Source organism: Sturnira hondurensis, unplaced genomic scaffold, assembly GCF_014824575.4.
Source record: "Sturnira hondurensis isolate 20B ecotype Veracruz unplaced genomic scaffold, ASM1482457v3 Scaffold0006413, whole genome shotgun sequence".
NCBI classification, from domain to species: Eukaryota; Metazoa; Chordata; class Mammalia; order Chiroptera; family Phyllostomidae; genus Sturnira; species Sturnira hondurensis.
The window spans coordinates 58,321,225-58,333,071 of record NW_028079044.1 but is presented as its reverse complement, the minus strand read 5'-3'; the positions used below and the strand labels follow the sequence as shown (position 1 = coordinate 58,333,071).

General features: G+C 59.8%; 1 protein-coding gene across 4 annotated transcripts in view; it reads right to left on the bottom strand.

Moving 5' to 3' along the window:
* Window positions 1–353: 353 nt before the first annotated feature.
* The window catches only part of ATP6V1C2 (ATPase H+ transporting V1 subunit C2), a 38,193-nt gene continuing 26,699 nt past the window's right edge, over window positions 354–11,847 (bottom strand). For 3 of the 4 annotated variants that reach the window (XM_037048717.1, XM_037048715.1, XM_037048718.1), the window contains exons 6-14: window positions 11,008–11,099; window positions 8,553–8,651; window positions 7,939–8,007; window positions 6,087–6,179; window positions 5,910–6,003; window positions 3,633–3,764; window positions 2,690–2,787; window positions 922–1,051; window positions 354–636 (exon numbers count right to left, since the gene is read on the bottom strand). In XM_037048717.1, the coding sequence (XP_036904612.1) occupies window positions 547–636; window positions 922–1,051; window positions 2,690–2,787; window positions 3,633–3,764; window positions 5,910–6,003; window positions 6,087–6,179; window positions 7,939–8,007; window positions 8,553–8,651; window positions 11,008–11,099 (897 nt within the window). In that variant the 3' untranslated portion in view covers window positions 354–546. The remainder of the gene's footprint in view (window positions 637–921; window positions 1,052–2,689; window positions 2,788–3,632; window positions 3,765–5,909; window positions 6,004–6,086; window positions 6,180–7,938; window positions 8,008–8,552; window positions 8,652–11,007; window positions 11,100–11,847) is intronic. The other variant, XM_037048719.1, reaches the window with a different exon arrangement.

The following is an 11,847-nucleotide window of genomic DNA, read 5'->3' as shown; positions in this document are numbered from 1 at the left end:
CCTTCCTAAACACCTGTGGTCCGCCGGGTGCCACCTGGGTGCGGCTGCAACACAGGTGGTGTTCGTCCCGCGCAGCCAGGCTGCCTCGGGGACTGGGATGGCAGGGGAAAATGAGGGCTGGCCCCTCAAGCTGCGTTTTATGCCCAGCGCCATCTCTGGCCCAGCTCCGGTGGCTATTCGGGGACACAGCTGGCTCGACAGTGCGCTCAAGGGTTTCATGTCGCCGAGTCCTTGCGGAAGGTCCCCGACAGTAAGGCACACGGCAGCAGGCGGCCAATTTAGGGGCCATCCCCGCTGAGGTGAAACATTCAGAAAGAGGACGTTTTGCCATAGGGTTGAGTATGAGTCAGGAGCCGTTTGAAAGGACTGGGCCTGTCTTTATTGTAACTTACAAAAAATAAATACAACTGGAACTAGCTGCTGTGAGCACTTTCTCTGAAAATCTAAATTCCGGAGGACATGTGAGCTGCTCCGGCTGAGGGAGAGGCCATCTGCCGTCGTCTGGTCCGTCCGCGTGTGCGCGAAAGCCCGGCGGGGCCACCGGGCCTAGTCCAGAAGGCTGAGGTCGATGTGGAAGTAGACGTACGGGAAGTAGTCCTGGTTGCTGAGTGGCAGCCCGGGGATCTCCACGGACGCCTGCGGAGGGAAACAGACTGGTGGCCGCAGTGCGAGGCTGCTTTCCCGTGGCACCTCCACGTTTTCCAGGAAGCTCTCCAGACACACTGAGCCTCTGCTCTGCCCTGCAGCCCTGCACCCCCCGCCTCGCACACGCCCACGCACACACGGCCTCTGACACCTCGTATTTGTGAAATGCAGGTTTTCACAATAGTCTGCCAAGTACCATCTTGGGGAGTGGGTGTCCCCTGTACAGGGGCCGACCCTCACTGCAGAAAGGCGGCTACCTCTGGGTCCGATACCTACGTCCAACAGACTTGCAGCTGCCACTTCATCCAGGTGCCTGAAGATGGAGTTCAGAACCTCTCTCAGCCGCTTGGTGGACTTCTTATGAGGCTGGAGGAGCACGGCCTGGAAATTCACGGGGAGTCCATACCTTCTCGGACAGACAAAGTGCGTGCGTTACACCAGGGGCGGACGTGGGCCAAGCCAACTGAACAGGTTCTAGTAAAATGAAAAGCTGCAGCCAGCATAGCAGCTTGAGAAAATAAAGCTCGGTTGAGCCAAGGGTCGGGTAAACGATCACTAGATCTTTCCAGATAGAAGGCACCAGGACACACCAACCCACTCTGACAGCGGCAGTTCTTGACCACCGAGCTGAGAGGCCGTCCCAGCTGCCTGTGACCATTGGGTGGCGGGACTGGTGGTTCCGACGGAAAGCATTTGTCCAGAACGAAGCCTTGCTGCCTTTCCTCCAATAAAAAAGGTAAAGCAAAAAAAAATCCAGCTTACCGAGCTTTCGGGTGAACAAAAGACTTTAAATGGACTTCGCGTGCCTGAGTACATTTAAAATCACTTGCCTGGTGCATTTTCTGTGGTGTTGCCCAAATACAATTGAGTACTGTATACATAATAAACATGCCCTTGGAGAGTGTCGATTTTTTAAAAAATACACCATCAGGGAGCAAATGCTCGGATGTTCCTCTGCTTGTCACCTGCATGCCTTCCTGTCCCCAAGCCAGCTGTAAATGCAGCCCTTAGGGCAGTGACACCCTTGGAGATGCCTGACACGTCCATGATTCACAGGCGAACACCTGTTACTCTTGCTTGTTTTTTGTTTCCTGATGTCCATGATTATGCCCGTTCCCCAGCGTCCCCAGGCCCCACTGCGGGCTGCTAATGGAGCAGTGCGCCTGGAAACGCTGGGGTCTCTGATCTGCAGAAAGGTGAGGTCAGAGGGCGAGGGGCAGAGGCATCCAAGCTGGCCATCGGCAGAAACAGGGAAGCTGGAGGAAGGTGCTGGAAGGGAAGATGAGCCAGATAGAGGAAGGCTGGTGGGCCAGGTGGGGGGCTGGGAGGAGGGGATCCTGGGGCACCCTGCCGTGGGGAGGGACACCAGCAGAGAGGGTCCTAGGGCTGGGAGAGCAGACCGGGAAGCAGGGTGCAGCCAGTGGTGTGTTCGCGACACCCCACATGTTCAGAGCAGGGAGAAAAGCTAGCTTCGAAAAATAATTTCCGTTAGATCCCATTTTCATAAAAATTTAGTCAGAATTACCCATCTCTATACATTTAAAAAGCCAAAAACCCAAAATCTGAAGGAGTACACACTAGTATGTGTTGTTAGCAGTGCTTTCTCTCCCTGTTAAAATGTCAGGTGATTTTATTCATTTCTTGTGTTCATCCATAGTTTCCAAAATTTCCACAGTGAAACTATTTTGCTTTCATTAAAGTTTTGGTGGTGGTGGTTTGGTGTGGCTGTGTTTGACTTTTCTGTCAGGCTTGGGCCTCAAGGTCAGGGTCTGAGCCAGGTCCTGGGCCCTGGGCCCTGGCAGCTGCCAGGGGGGTGGGTGCCGGGGAAGTGGGAGGTGACTCCTGGGTCTGGCAGTAAAGGGCACCGGCCAGCAGGGGGCCTCACAGCTGAGGGACGGCTCACTGGATCAGGAAACCCTGGCCAGGAGTCCAGGGGCTCGGGGGAAGGTCCTGCCTGAAGAGGCTGGGGGGGCTGGGGTGAGGGGCAGGCAAGGGGACCCCAGGTGCCCCTGGACCTGGCTCGTCCGGCTCCTCCCCCACCTACCTGAGCACAGACTCCACGAACACCCGCAGCGCCTTGATGTGGACCCAGGCAATAAAGGCCTCGCTGAAGTTCACCTTGAGCCAGCGCAGCAGGGGTCCCTGCAGAGACAGGCGAGCGTGACCCCTCCTGGCCACTCTGCCCCTTGACACCAAGCCAAGAAAGGGCGACGGTCTGACACAGCAAGCCCTGCATGGAGAAGAAACGCCCAGGGGCCAGCAGAAGCAGCAAGTCGGTCCGGCGCGGCCCGGGAGCGGGTGCCCAGGACCATGTTCTCCAGGCTGTCTGCTGCCGGGAAGCTCAGCGAGCTGGCCACAGGCAAGTGCTCGGGCCCCTCAGACCAGGTGGCTCGAGGCCGGGTGGCCCCTGACCTCGGGGCTTTCAGCCGGCAGCCCACAGGCTTCCACCTGACACTATGGCCAAGGGGACCACCTTCGTGGAAGAATCTGGCCCACTGCCGGCATCCCCCACGGCCACCAAGCTCAGGAAGCTCCTCACATGACCACAGCGCTTCAGGGCCGTGGCAGCCGTCACCAGTGCTGGGGTGGCAGGTCATCTGGGGGAGTTCAAAGTCTTGCAGCGAAGGCTCCGAGCTTCCCCCCGATACCTCCAACTGCCCACGAAGGTTGAGGGGGTCCACCAGGGCTGCCTGACCACTGCCGCCCCCATCACCAGCCAGGGTCTGCCCATCACCAGCTGCAGCCACCTCCAGACAGAGCAGAGGCACCCTGGCCCCAAAGCACCATTCACTGTGGGAGGCAGGGGGCACCCGTAGCCCCAAAGAGGCCTCCAGATGAGGAGGCAGAAACCATCTGGGCTCCTCGAAGGGAAGACCTCGAAAGCCGTAGAGATGACAGAAAGTGCAAGGCTTGATTTTCTCAGAAGGCACCTGCGCTGGCGAGGACATGCGAACCAGGGAACCCCAGGGCTCCCACAGGGTGCTTACCTCGCCCTCGCCCTCACTCTCTCTGTCGGCGTGCCCCACAGCAGGCCTATCGGGATGACCTAGTGGGGTTACCTTAACCTTGTGGTCCGAGAGGGTGGATGATCCCTTTTTAAGAGCAACACTGGAAGTTTGCTAAAGGCACAGAAATGATTAATCTTTTAGGAAACATGCACGAGAAACACACAGAAATACTTCTCCCATTGCCTGATAGGGCTGGCAGCCAGGAGGTGTGTGCCATCCGCCCTGGGGGCGTGGGAAGTCTGTTCGGCTCCAGATTCTGTGGAAAGAGCCGATGGCTGGCGAGGGGCAGTTCCTGCACCCCTCCTCTGCCTGGCCTGGCCCGGGGCCTCCCCCTTGAGCAAGCAGACGAGGGTAGGACAGCTCCCGGGGGTGCAGTGGAAGAGACTCTACCTGCTGAGCTGTTTGTCTGGGCCCCGTCGAGGTGTCCGTACCAAGTGCAGCCCACAGCAGCCTCCTTGGTGGCCAGGGTGCACTTACACGTGCTACCTGCTCTTAGGACGTGTCACCCTTCAGCACCATTTTTCTCTCAAACAGTCAAAGCTTAGGAAAATCCTGCCCTATGCTCTCAGTGACACTGGGACCCGGCCCATCCCTTCTGGTCGACAAGCAACCGGAAAGATGCAGGAAGCGGGTCCGACCCAACCACACACAGGCTAAGGGGTAAGAGTCTGGAGAGCCTGAGGCCGGGCTGAGCCCAGCTGTCCCCTGTGCACTGGCACACAACAAGAGCCTTGAGAGGGACTGTCTCCAAGGCAGTGTGTCTCCGCCGGAGCTCCATTCCCTCCGCAGAAGAGAGGTCTGGCAGGGCTCCCCAGGCCAGCGTGGGGGTGCAGAAGCCGACACCAGCTGGCAACCTGAGACATAGGTGGCAGGTGGCAGGCTCGTGTGTCACCTTGATCCTCTGGGGGGCTGTGCCAGCGTGAGGGTGGGTGCCAAAGGACCTGACCACCAGTCCTCCGGGCAGGGCCTGCCGCCTGGACACTCATGGAAGCTGCCATGATCTGGCTTCTGTCCACACGAGGCGGGGAGCCGGAGGCCCCAGAAGAGGCCTCGGAAGCAGTCCCAGGTCTCGGAGCCAAGGTTCAGAGGAAACCTTTTGGATCTCACCTCTGGTGGCGACCCCCTTTCCTGCCTGGGTGCAGGGGATCTGGGGGCCCAGGGCTCTGACTCAGCCCTTCATTGTAGAGGACCTGAGAAGTGTGCATGTCCGTCCAGGGCGCACACGTCTATACACACATATGTGTGCGTGTTTATGCTTGGGGACACTTTATACAATCAGTTCCCCTCTGGTCGAAAGGGACAGGCCAGTCCAGGGGGGTTCCGAGGAGCCATTTCAGGGGTCCCACAGCTGGTGCTCGCTCCTGCGGGTGGCTGGTCTCCTGGAGCCCCTGGGAAAGGCCATTGCCTCGGCGCAGGTCAGGTCAGGTGTACTGAACCCCGTCCTATGTCCAGAAGGCCCAGGGCAAACACACGGCCCCAGGAGAAGCACTTCTGGCCTTCCAGCTAAGCACATACTTACAGCTTTCTGTTTACCCACGGGCTTTCCTCCGAGAGGCCCCGAGTGCTTTCTATTCATTCTTCCCCTCTGCACAAGAGGTAGGTGCTGACAGATGCCCCACTCCACGGGGACTGGGGGAGGGAACCCGAAAACACCCCACCCAGACAGGAGCTAGGGCTCAGCCCTGCGTGGCCAGTGAGGCTGCTGCATCCTAGTGACTGTCCTCAGCGCCCCTGGTCACAGTTCAGAAACCCAAGTCTGGCCTTCTGCCCCTGGAGCTCGGCCACCCTCAGCCCTGAAAAGTTTCTGAGTGGCTGTTGTCGGAAGTCTCAAGGATAAGCACCCACTCTTTGCTGAAAGCAGAGCGAAGGTAAACACAGGTGCTGGGGACGGAGATGTCACACCACACCTAGAATCACACTGTCAAGGACAGTGGTGTGACCTCAGGCCTCACTCTGGAGCCCCGCCTGCCTTGCTTGATCAGGCAGGGTCCCCTTCCAGGGCCCCCGAGGCTCTGACCACTCAGAGCCTCGGTTTCTCATCAGCAGGATGGGACTGAGCGCCCCCGGGCAGCACAGTGCTGGGATCGTGCTCAGAGGGCGCGCCGCTCCACGGCTCATGGCTCAGGCACCAGCTCTACAACGACCTGTGGCGTGTGCCTAGGACCATGGGGACGCTGGCGTTGAGATGTGGGGGCCCCGACACGGCCCTTCTGGCCCATCTTGCCTGCAAACCCGTGTCCCGACTCGGGTACTCACATATTGTTGCTTCTTATCAGACAGCAACCTGGTCATCTCCTCCCTTTCCCTTTTAATTTGCTCTTCATTGTAGTAAAATTCTCGGACCATGAACCTTAAAGCAAGCAAACGAGAGGCTTTCATGACAAAGCCCCCCCAGTGGAGCCCAGACCCGGGGAAGCCCATCGCGGCCCTTACTTGTTGGCTTTGGCTTTGGTTTTGAAGTCATCGATCACTTTCCGAAACAGGGTCACCGTGAAGAGGCCACCATCCTGGTCCTCGGCGATCAGTCTGTGGGAGAGAAGCTCCGTTCACTGGCCTCACCCTCAGGCCCCAACCTGGCGCTGGGCTGGCAGGGGCCTGTCCTCTCCCTCGGGACTAGGTCACTGTGGAGGTGGCTTCTGTCCCCTCGGCCTGTGGCCTGTGCACTGGGGCCCTGCAGGCGTCGAGGGTGGGGAGCCCAGGGCGTCCTAATTCTGTGGTCCCGGCTGCCTTCCTCCCACTTGCTCTCCTCACCAGAGCCTTGGGGGCCTTCTGGCCACATAGACACAGGCCCTCAGGGGACTCAGGGGACTGGGCTCTAGCGAGCAGTCACCTGAGGTCTGGCTCAAGCCACCCCTTCCTGGGTCTGAGTCTCCTTGTGTGCGCACAGGTGCCCCTGGCCCTGACACGCTGGTGAAGACCATCTCACAGTGGCCATCTCACGTCCACTTTCACAGTGGCCTAATCAGGCACAGCCTCCCAGCACACCTCCATGTAAAACCGCCTTGGCTGCTGTCCCCAAGGGTATGGGGGTGGTTGGGGCCAGTGATCTAGGCATCTGTGACTCCTGCTGGCCAGGTGACCGGTAAGGGGAGTCCTCAGACTGGGCAGGGCTTTATGAGCATGCTAGCAGGCCGCCTGTCCTGCTCCTCAGAGCCGGCACCCTCAGAGGCTGCCCCGGCCCCAGAGCCCTTTCTCAAGTCAGCTCTGGGACTCTCAGGGGCCCACAGGGCCTGGGGCTCTGGTCTGAGAGACTCTCCGGGCCGGTGTCCTGGAACCTGGCTGCTGAGACGCAGCGGAGAGGCTGCCAAGCAGGCAAGCAAGCCCGCCTCGAGGGCCGGCTCCTCTGCTCTCGGTGCCACCTCCCCACCCCCGGCCACCAAAGACACAGCTGCCCCGGGCTCTCTCCTCCAGCCTCCCATGTGACTTCAGGCTGTGACTGTTCTGTCCCCTGCAACCCTCATTTTAGCTCCTGATAGCTACATCCTGTGAGTCGGGACCCAGGGAGAGCAAGCCGGGCAGCTGGGAGTGGGCGGGGCTGCCCTGAGGCTGACCCCAGGGCCTGGGAGGCAGAGGAAGGGGCCTCACTATTGATCAAACCTGTGAAAATCACAAGCTATTTCAGACAATCAAATGCCTACGTGTCTGCCATGCAGCTTTAGACATCGACTTTCATACAGTAGAAACCCTCCTGTGTCGTTCTCCGCCCCCCACACACAGCTTCTGCCCCAAACTGCCCTCTGCTCTCTGGCCCGAGGCCACCTCTGTGCTCAGCTTGGTGTTTCTTATCCCCGGACACGCCCATAATTTCGCTGTGCACCTGAGTGTGCCCAAGTCCCACGTGGTGGAGTTCGTTGGTCTTTAGACCGTAAGTAAGTAGCTTCGTGCTGTGTGTGCCTTCTGCAGCTTGCTCAGCACCACAGAGCGAGGCCTGCCCACTCTGGGCCCAGCTCCGTGGCTGGTATTATCAGCGTGACTACTTTCTCTTATCCCTTCTTCTGTGACTCAGCCAGCCCTCACTGCCTGCTCCTGCTCTGACCCCAGCAGGCCCCACCCCTGCCCCAGAACCCACACGGAGCTGCCTGAAAAGGCAGGGCAGAGGGCAGCCAGGGAGGGCTCCCGGGAGGAGGGGCAGGGAAGCAAAGTTCCGAAAGATGGAGGGAGGCTGGTTGCGTGGCCGTGCAGGAACTCAGGGGCTAGTGTGGCCACAAGTGTTTGGTGGCTGGGTGCCCCAGAGTGCCCGCACATGCTTCCCAGGGGCACTGGGGGAAGCTGGGGTTGTACTCACTTGGTTGACCGAGGGACCACCATGTCCGAGAGGGACTCGTAGGTTTTTTGCCATTCTGCATAGTTTTGTCTGTGAGGACACAGAGTGGTTATGTGATTCCCGCAGAAAAGGCTTCGGGCATCCTGAGTGTTTAGGGAGTGGCACACCCCTTTTCCCCCGAGGGGCCGAGGTGAGCAGGGCTGGGGCCAGAGACAGCCCCAGACCCTGTGTGTGGCCCTGCAGGGTGGAGCCCTGCCTGCCTGGGAGGCCCCTAGCGCCGTGCGGGAAAGGCCTGCAAGGGGGACTCAGCCGAGACCCCACTGGCAGCTTAGAAACCCTGGCCCTGCGTGGCCTTGGGCATGACAACTGACCACAGCCACCCCCAGGCTTGCAGCAAGTGATGCGAAGCTGTCTGTGACACCTGGCACGCAGCAAGTGCTCAAGAAGTGGCCCTTTGTCACCGCTGTGACGCCGCAGGCACTGTCACCCGCTCCTGTGATTGCCACGTGGCCTTCGCTCAGGGCCTGGGACCAGGCCGTGCGGGCTCCTCCCCCAGCTCCTGGGGCATGGCTGGCCTACCTCCGTGATGACTGACACAGGCTGATACCCCATTACCTGCCTCCCTCGCCACTTACTTGGGAACGATGACCAGGAGTGTAACCAGATACTCAGAATCCAGCACAAAGTCTTCTTTGCTCACAATGTCATTCAGTGTCCGGGTGAGGAGGTTTCCCCTGGGTGCATGTGGGACAAAGGGGATGGGATCAGCAGAAAGCCATGTGGAGGCACCATGGACCCCGGCACACCTGTAGCAGGGGAGCAGGCAGAACCAGGAGCCACTGGCAGGAAATAGGGAGGCTCAGGCTGCCCCTGGGGAAGGGGCCCCTCCCGAGGCTCAGTGTGCCTGCCCCCAGCAAAACCGCTGTGGCTGGCAGGTGCTATCACCGGTCACCCGAAGGGCTGCTGAATCCAACACCTCCGTCACCTGCGTTGCCCTGGCGCAAGCCACTGCTGTCACTGTCGGGAGGGCACCACTAGTGGCAGACAGCTCATTACTCAAGTGTCAACCCAGCGGCCAGCTCTCGAAGCTGCCTGGGCTGTCCTGGGCAGGCACCAGCCCGGAGAGAGCGCCGTGTCACTTTACAGGCTTCACAGCAGCCAGGGGACACACACCTGAAACGGCTTTCTGTGTGCCCAGTGGAACCTGGCCTGTGCCGGGTCATGGTGTTTTTAGCATTGGGATCACGGCCACTGTACCAGCAAACGAGACACAATACAGCCAATGGGACTGCCTGCACCGCTGGTGCACAGGCCATGGCATCAGCTAACGTGCAGCACACGACGCCTCCCGAGTGCACAGCCCTGGGGCGCTGAGCCGAGGCCACAGCTTCAGGTGAAATGCCGGCCCCTGTCTCCCCTCCGCCTCCTCTGCATCGCCAGTAAGTCCCCGAGGGCCCCTCTCCAAAGGCACCTCGTTTCCCTACACGGTCAGACCTCACCTGCCTGCTTCACGCTCGTGCAGCCCTTGCACACAGCACACACTCCCTAGCTGTTTGTTGCGTGAGTGAGTGTGAGGGGTCCCAGGGCAGAAAGCGTGCGTTCTTCTGCTTTGTGGCTTTAGGGTCTAGCGTAAGGCCTGAGTGTGTAGTAGGTGCTTAATAAACATCTACCAGGTGAAGAAAAGAAGGGCAGAGGAGGGAGGGGGGCTGGTTTCACCCTCTCCACTCCTCTCCCTCCCTGGGGTGTACGCTGAGTCAGCGAGGACTTCTTTACCACTGGACTGAACAGGCTGGGCTGGGGTTTGCTCTCATCCCAGACCATTCTCATGTCCACGATTTGGGGGTGGGAGTGGATGGCCCCGTAGGCGAACGGCCTCATGGCCCACTGGTCAATACCATGGCGGATCTGCCCCAAGGCCACCATTTAGGGCTGTGTGCCTTTGGCGCCCTGCCCTTCTGGCCAGTCCTTCCTGGTCAGGCCAAGGGTGGGGGGTGCAACTCCATGGGTGCCCATTCAGTTCTGATACAGAGCCAGGCAACCAAGGATGGTTTCTAATTGAAGTACGTCTCCCTCTTTGGTTTTAAATTCCCCACGAATGTACTATCTGCTTTTGTCACAAGGAGACAACTGGCGCAGGGACCATCAGAAGAGAGAAGATGCCGTAGGAGGGACACCTCCCTGGTGATGTTTCCTCTGCTCACTGTGGTGAGCCAACCAGGAGGATGGCCAACCTCAGGACGGCTGGTGCCGAGCTCCCCCAGGGAAGCTCCCCACTTCCCTTCTCTGGAGTGTCTCAGAGAACCGTCAAGGGAATCAGATCCACCATCTGCGGGGACTGGAAGGATCGTCGGTGCCAACTTGGCCCTATTCATGATCACCTTCCAGCTTCCCCAGCAGGAGCTCACATGGCTTCTTCTTACATGCCTCCAACAACAGGGGGCTCACTGCCTCATAAGACAGTGGCAGCCATGATGGCACTGGCCTTAAGCTCTTCTCCTGACACCTCCCACCCTCTTGGTGACTAGCTGTGTTTGCAGAGCCAGGCAGTCTGTTCCCTCTCCCCCGTGGTGGCCCTTCAGGTGGGCAGAGAAGGGCCCTGAGCTCCTGAAGCCACTCTGCCCCAACTACAGAGCCCACTGCCCTCTCCTGCTGGTGCTCACTAGGGGCCAGGCTCTGGCAGCCCAGCCTGCTGCTGCCTCTGCGAGGAGGGGCATCTGCAGAGCTTCCATGGGGAAGCCTTGGGGTGCAGCCCAGATGCTCTTAACAACTTGGGGGAGGGTGGCAAAGGGGAGGAAGCACCTGTCAGCATCTGCTCCTTTCTGGGCATAGGCAGGGATATGCCAGGAACCCCGGCCTGGGCCTTTCCTCCCCTCTACCCTCCACCCTATTTGCTTCAGGTCCACCGCTCCCAACATAGCTCCTGCAGAGTCAGAAGTGTGTCTGCCTGTCCGCCCATCTGTCTGTCTCACTCTCTCTCACACGCACAAACCCCGGTCACCCCACGATCAGCACAGCTCCCACCATGGCTGGGCAGGATCCCGCCCCCACTGGGCTCAGTGGCCACGAGTGGCACGAGGACAGGACACTCACTGGGACTTCTTCTCCAGGCTCTCCAGGGTTACCTTCAGGGCGTTGTAGGCGGCCGTGCGGGACTTCAGGTCGGTCTCGATCTGGGCCAGTTGCTATTCGTAAAAGCAGAAGAGTTCGAAGAGTTGGTCAAACTTCTCCAACTGGCCACAGATTGCTCCTGGCGCCCTTCAGGACAAACCACGAGTCCTGCCCGTTCACCAGGGATGGCCTCCCTTCCACGCCCCTGCTCTCCGAGCACCCACATTCGGCCCCCCTGTGAGGCCCTGGGAGGGCAGGAAGGGGTAAGTGGCCCTGCTCTGCACATGCAGAGGCTCAGGGAGCGGACGCCGTGGACTCCAGCCCACCTCCCCCCGGTCAGGGCGCCTGCACACGTGCACACTCAGGCTTGGCCAGAGGCCAGCGCAGGCTGACCCTGTCCTGCCGCTTCAAACACCTCTGTATGTGAAGGCTCCACGGCTCAGCCCTGACCGCCCAGGTCTCCAGGCTCAGCTGTGCACCACGGCAGCCCCTCCCTGCTCCACATAGGTGGGAAGGCTCCTTTAGCTGGGAGGCCGGTCCTCGGCCTGATGTTCAGGAGATTCCCTTATTCCAGAATGTTTAGAAGCACTCCCCAGACCCCTCCTGCATTGGGCAGGGAATGAGACAAGCCAGGCCCAAGGCCCAGCTCTCTTGCCGCAGGTACCCCATCAGCCCGGCCACAGTGACAATGTCTTCCCCAGGGGCCAGAAGCAGAGAAAGAAAATGTCCACCAGTGCCCAATCTGCCCGAAGCCCTCACAACAGACGGCTTCCCCAAGCGAGTGTTCTGAAGTCACCACAAGCGCAGCCCAGGCCTCAGTGG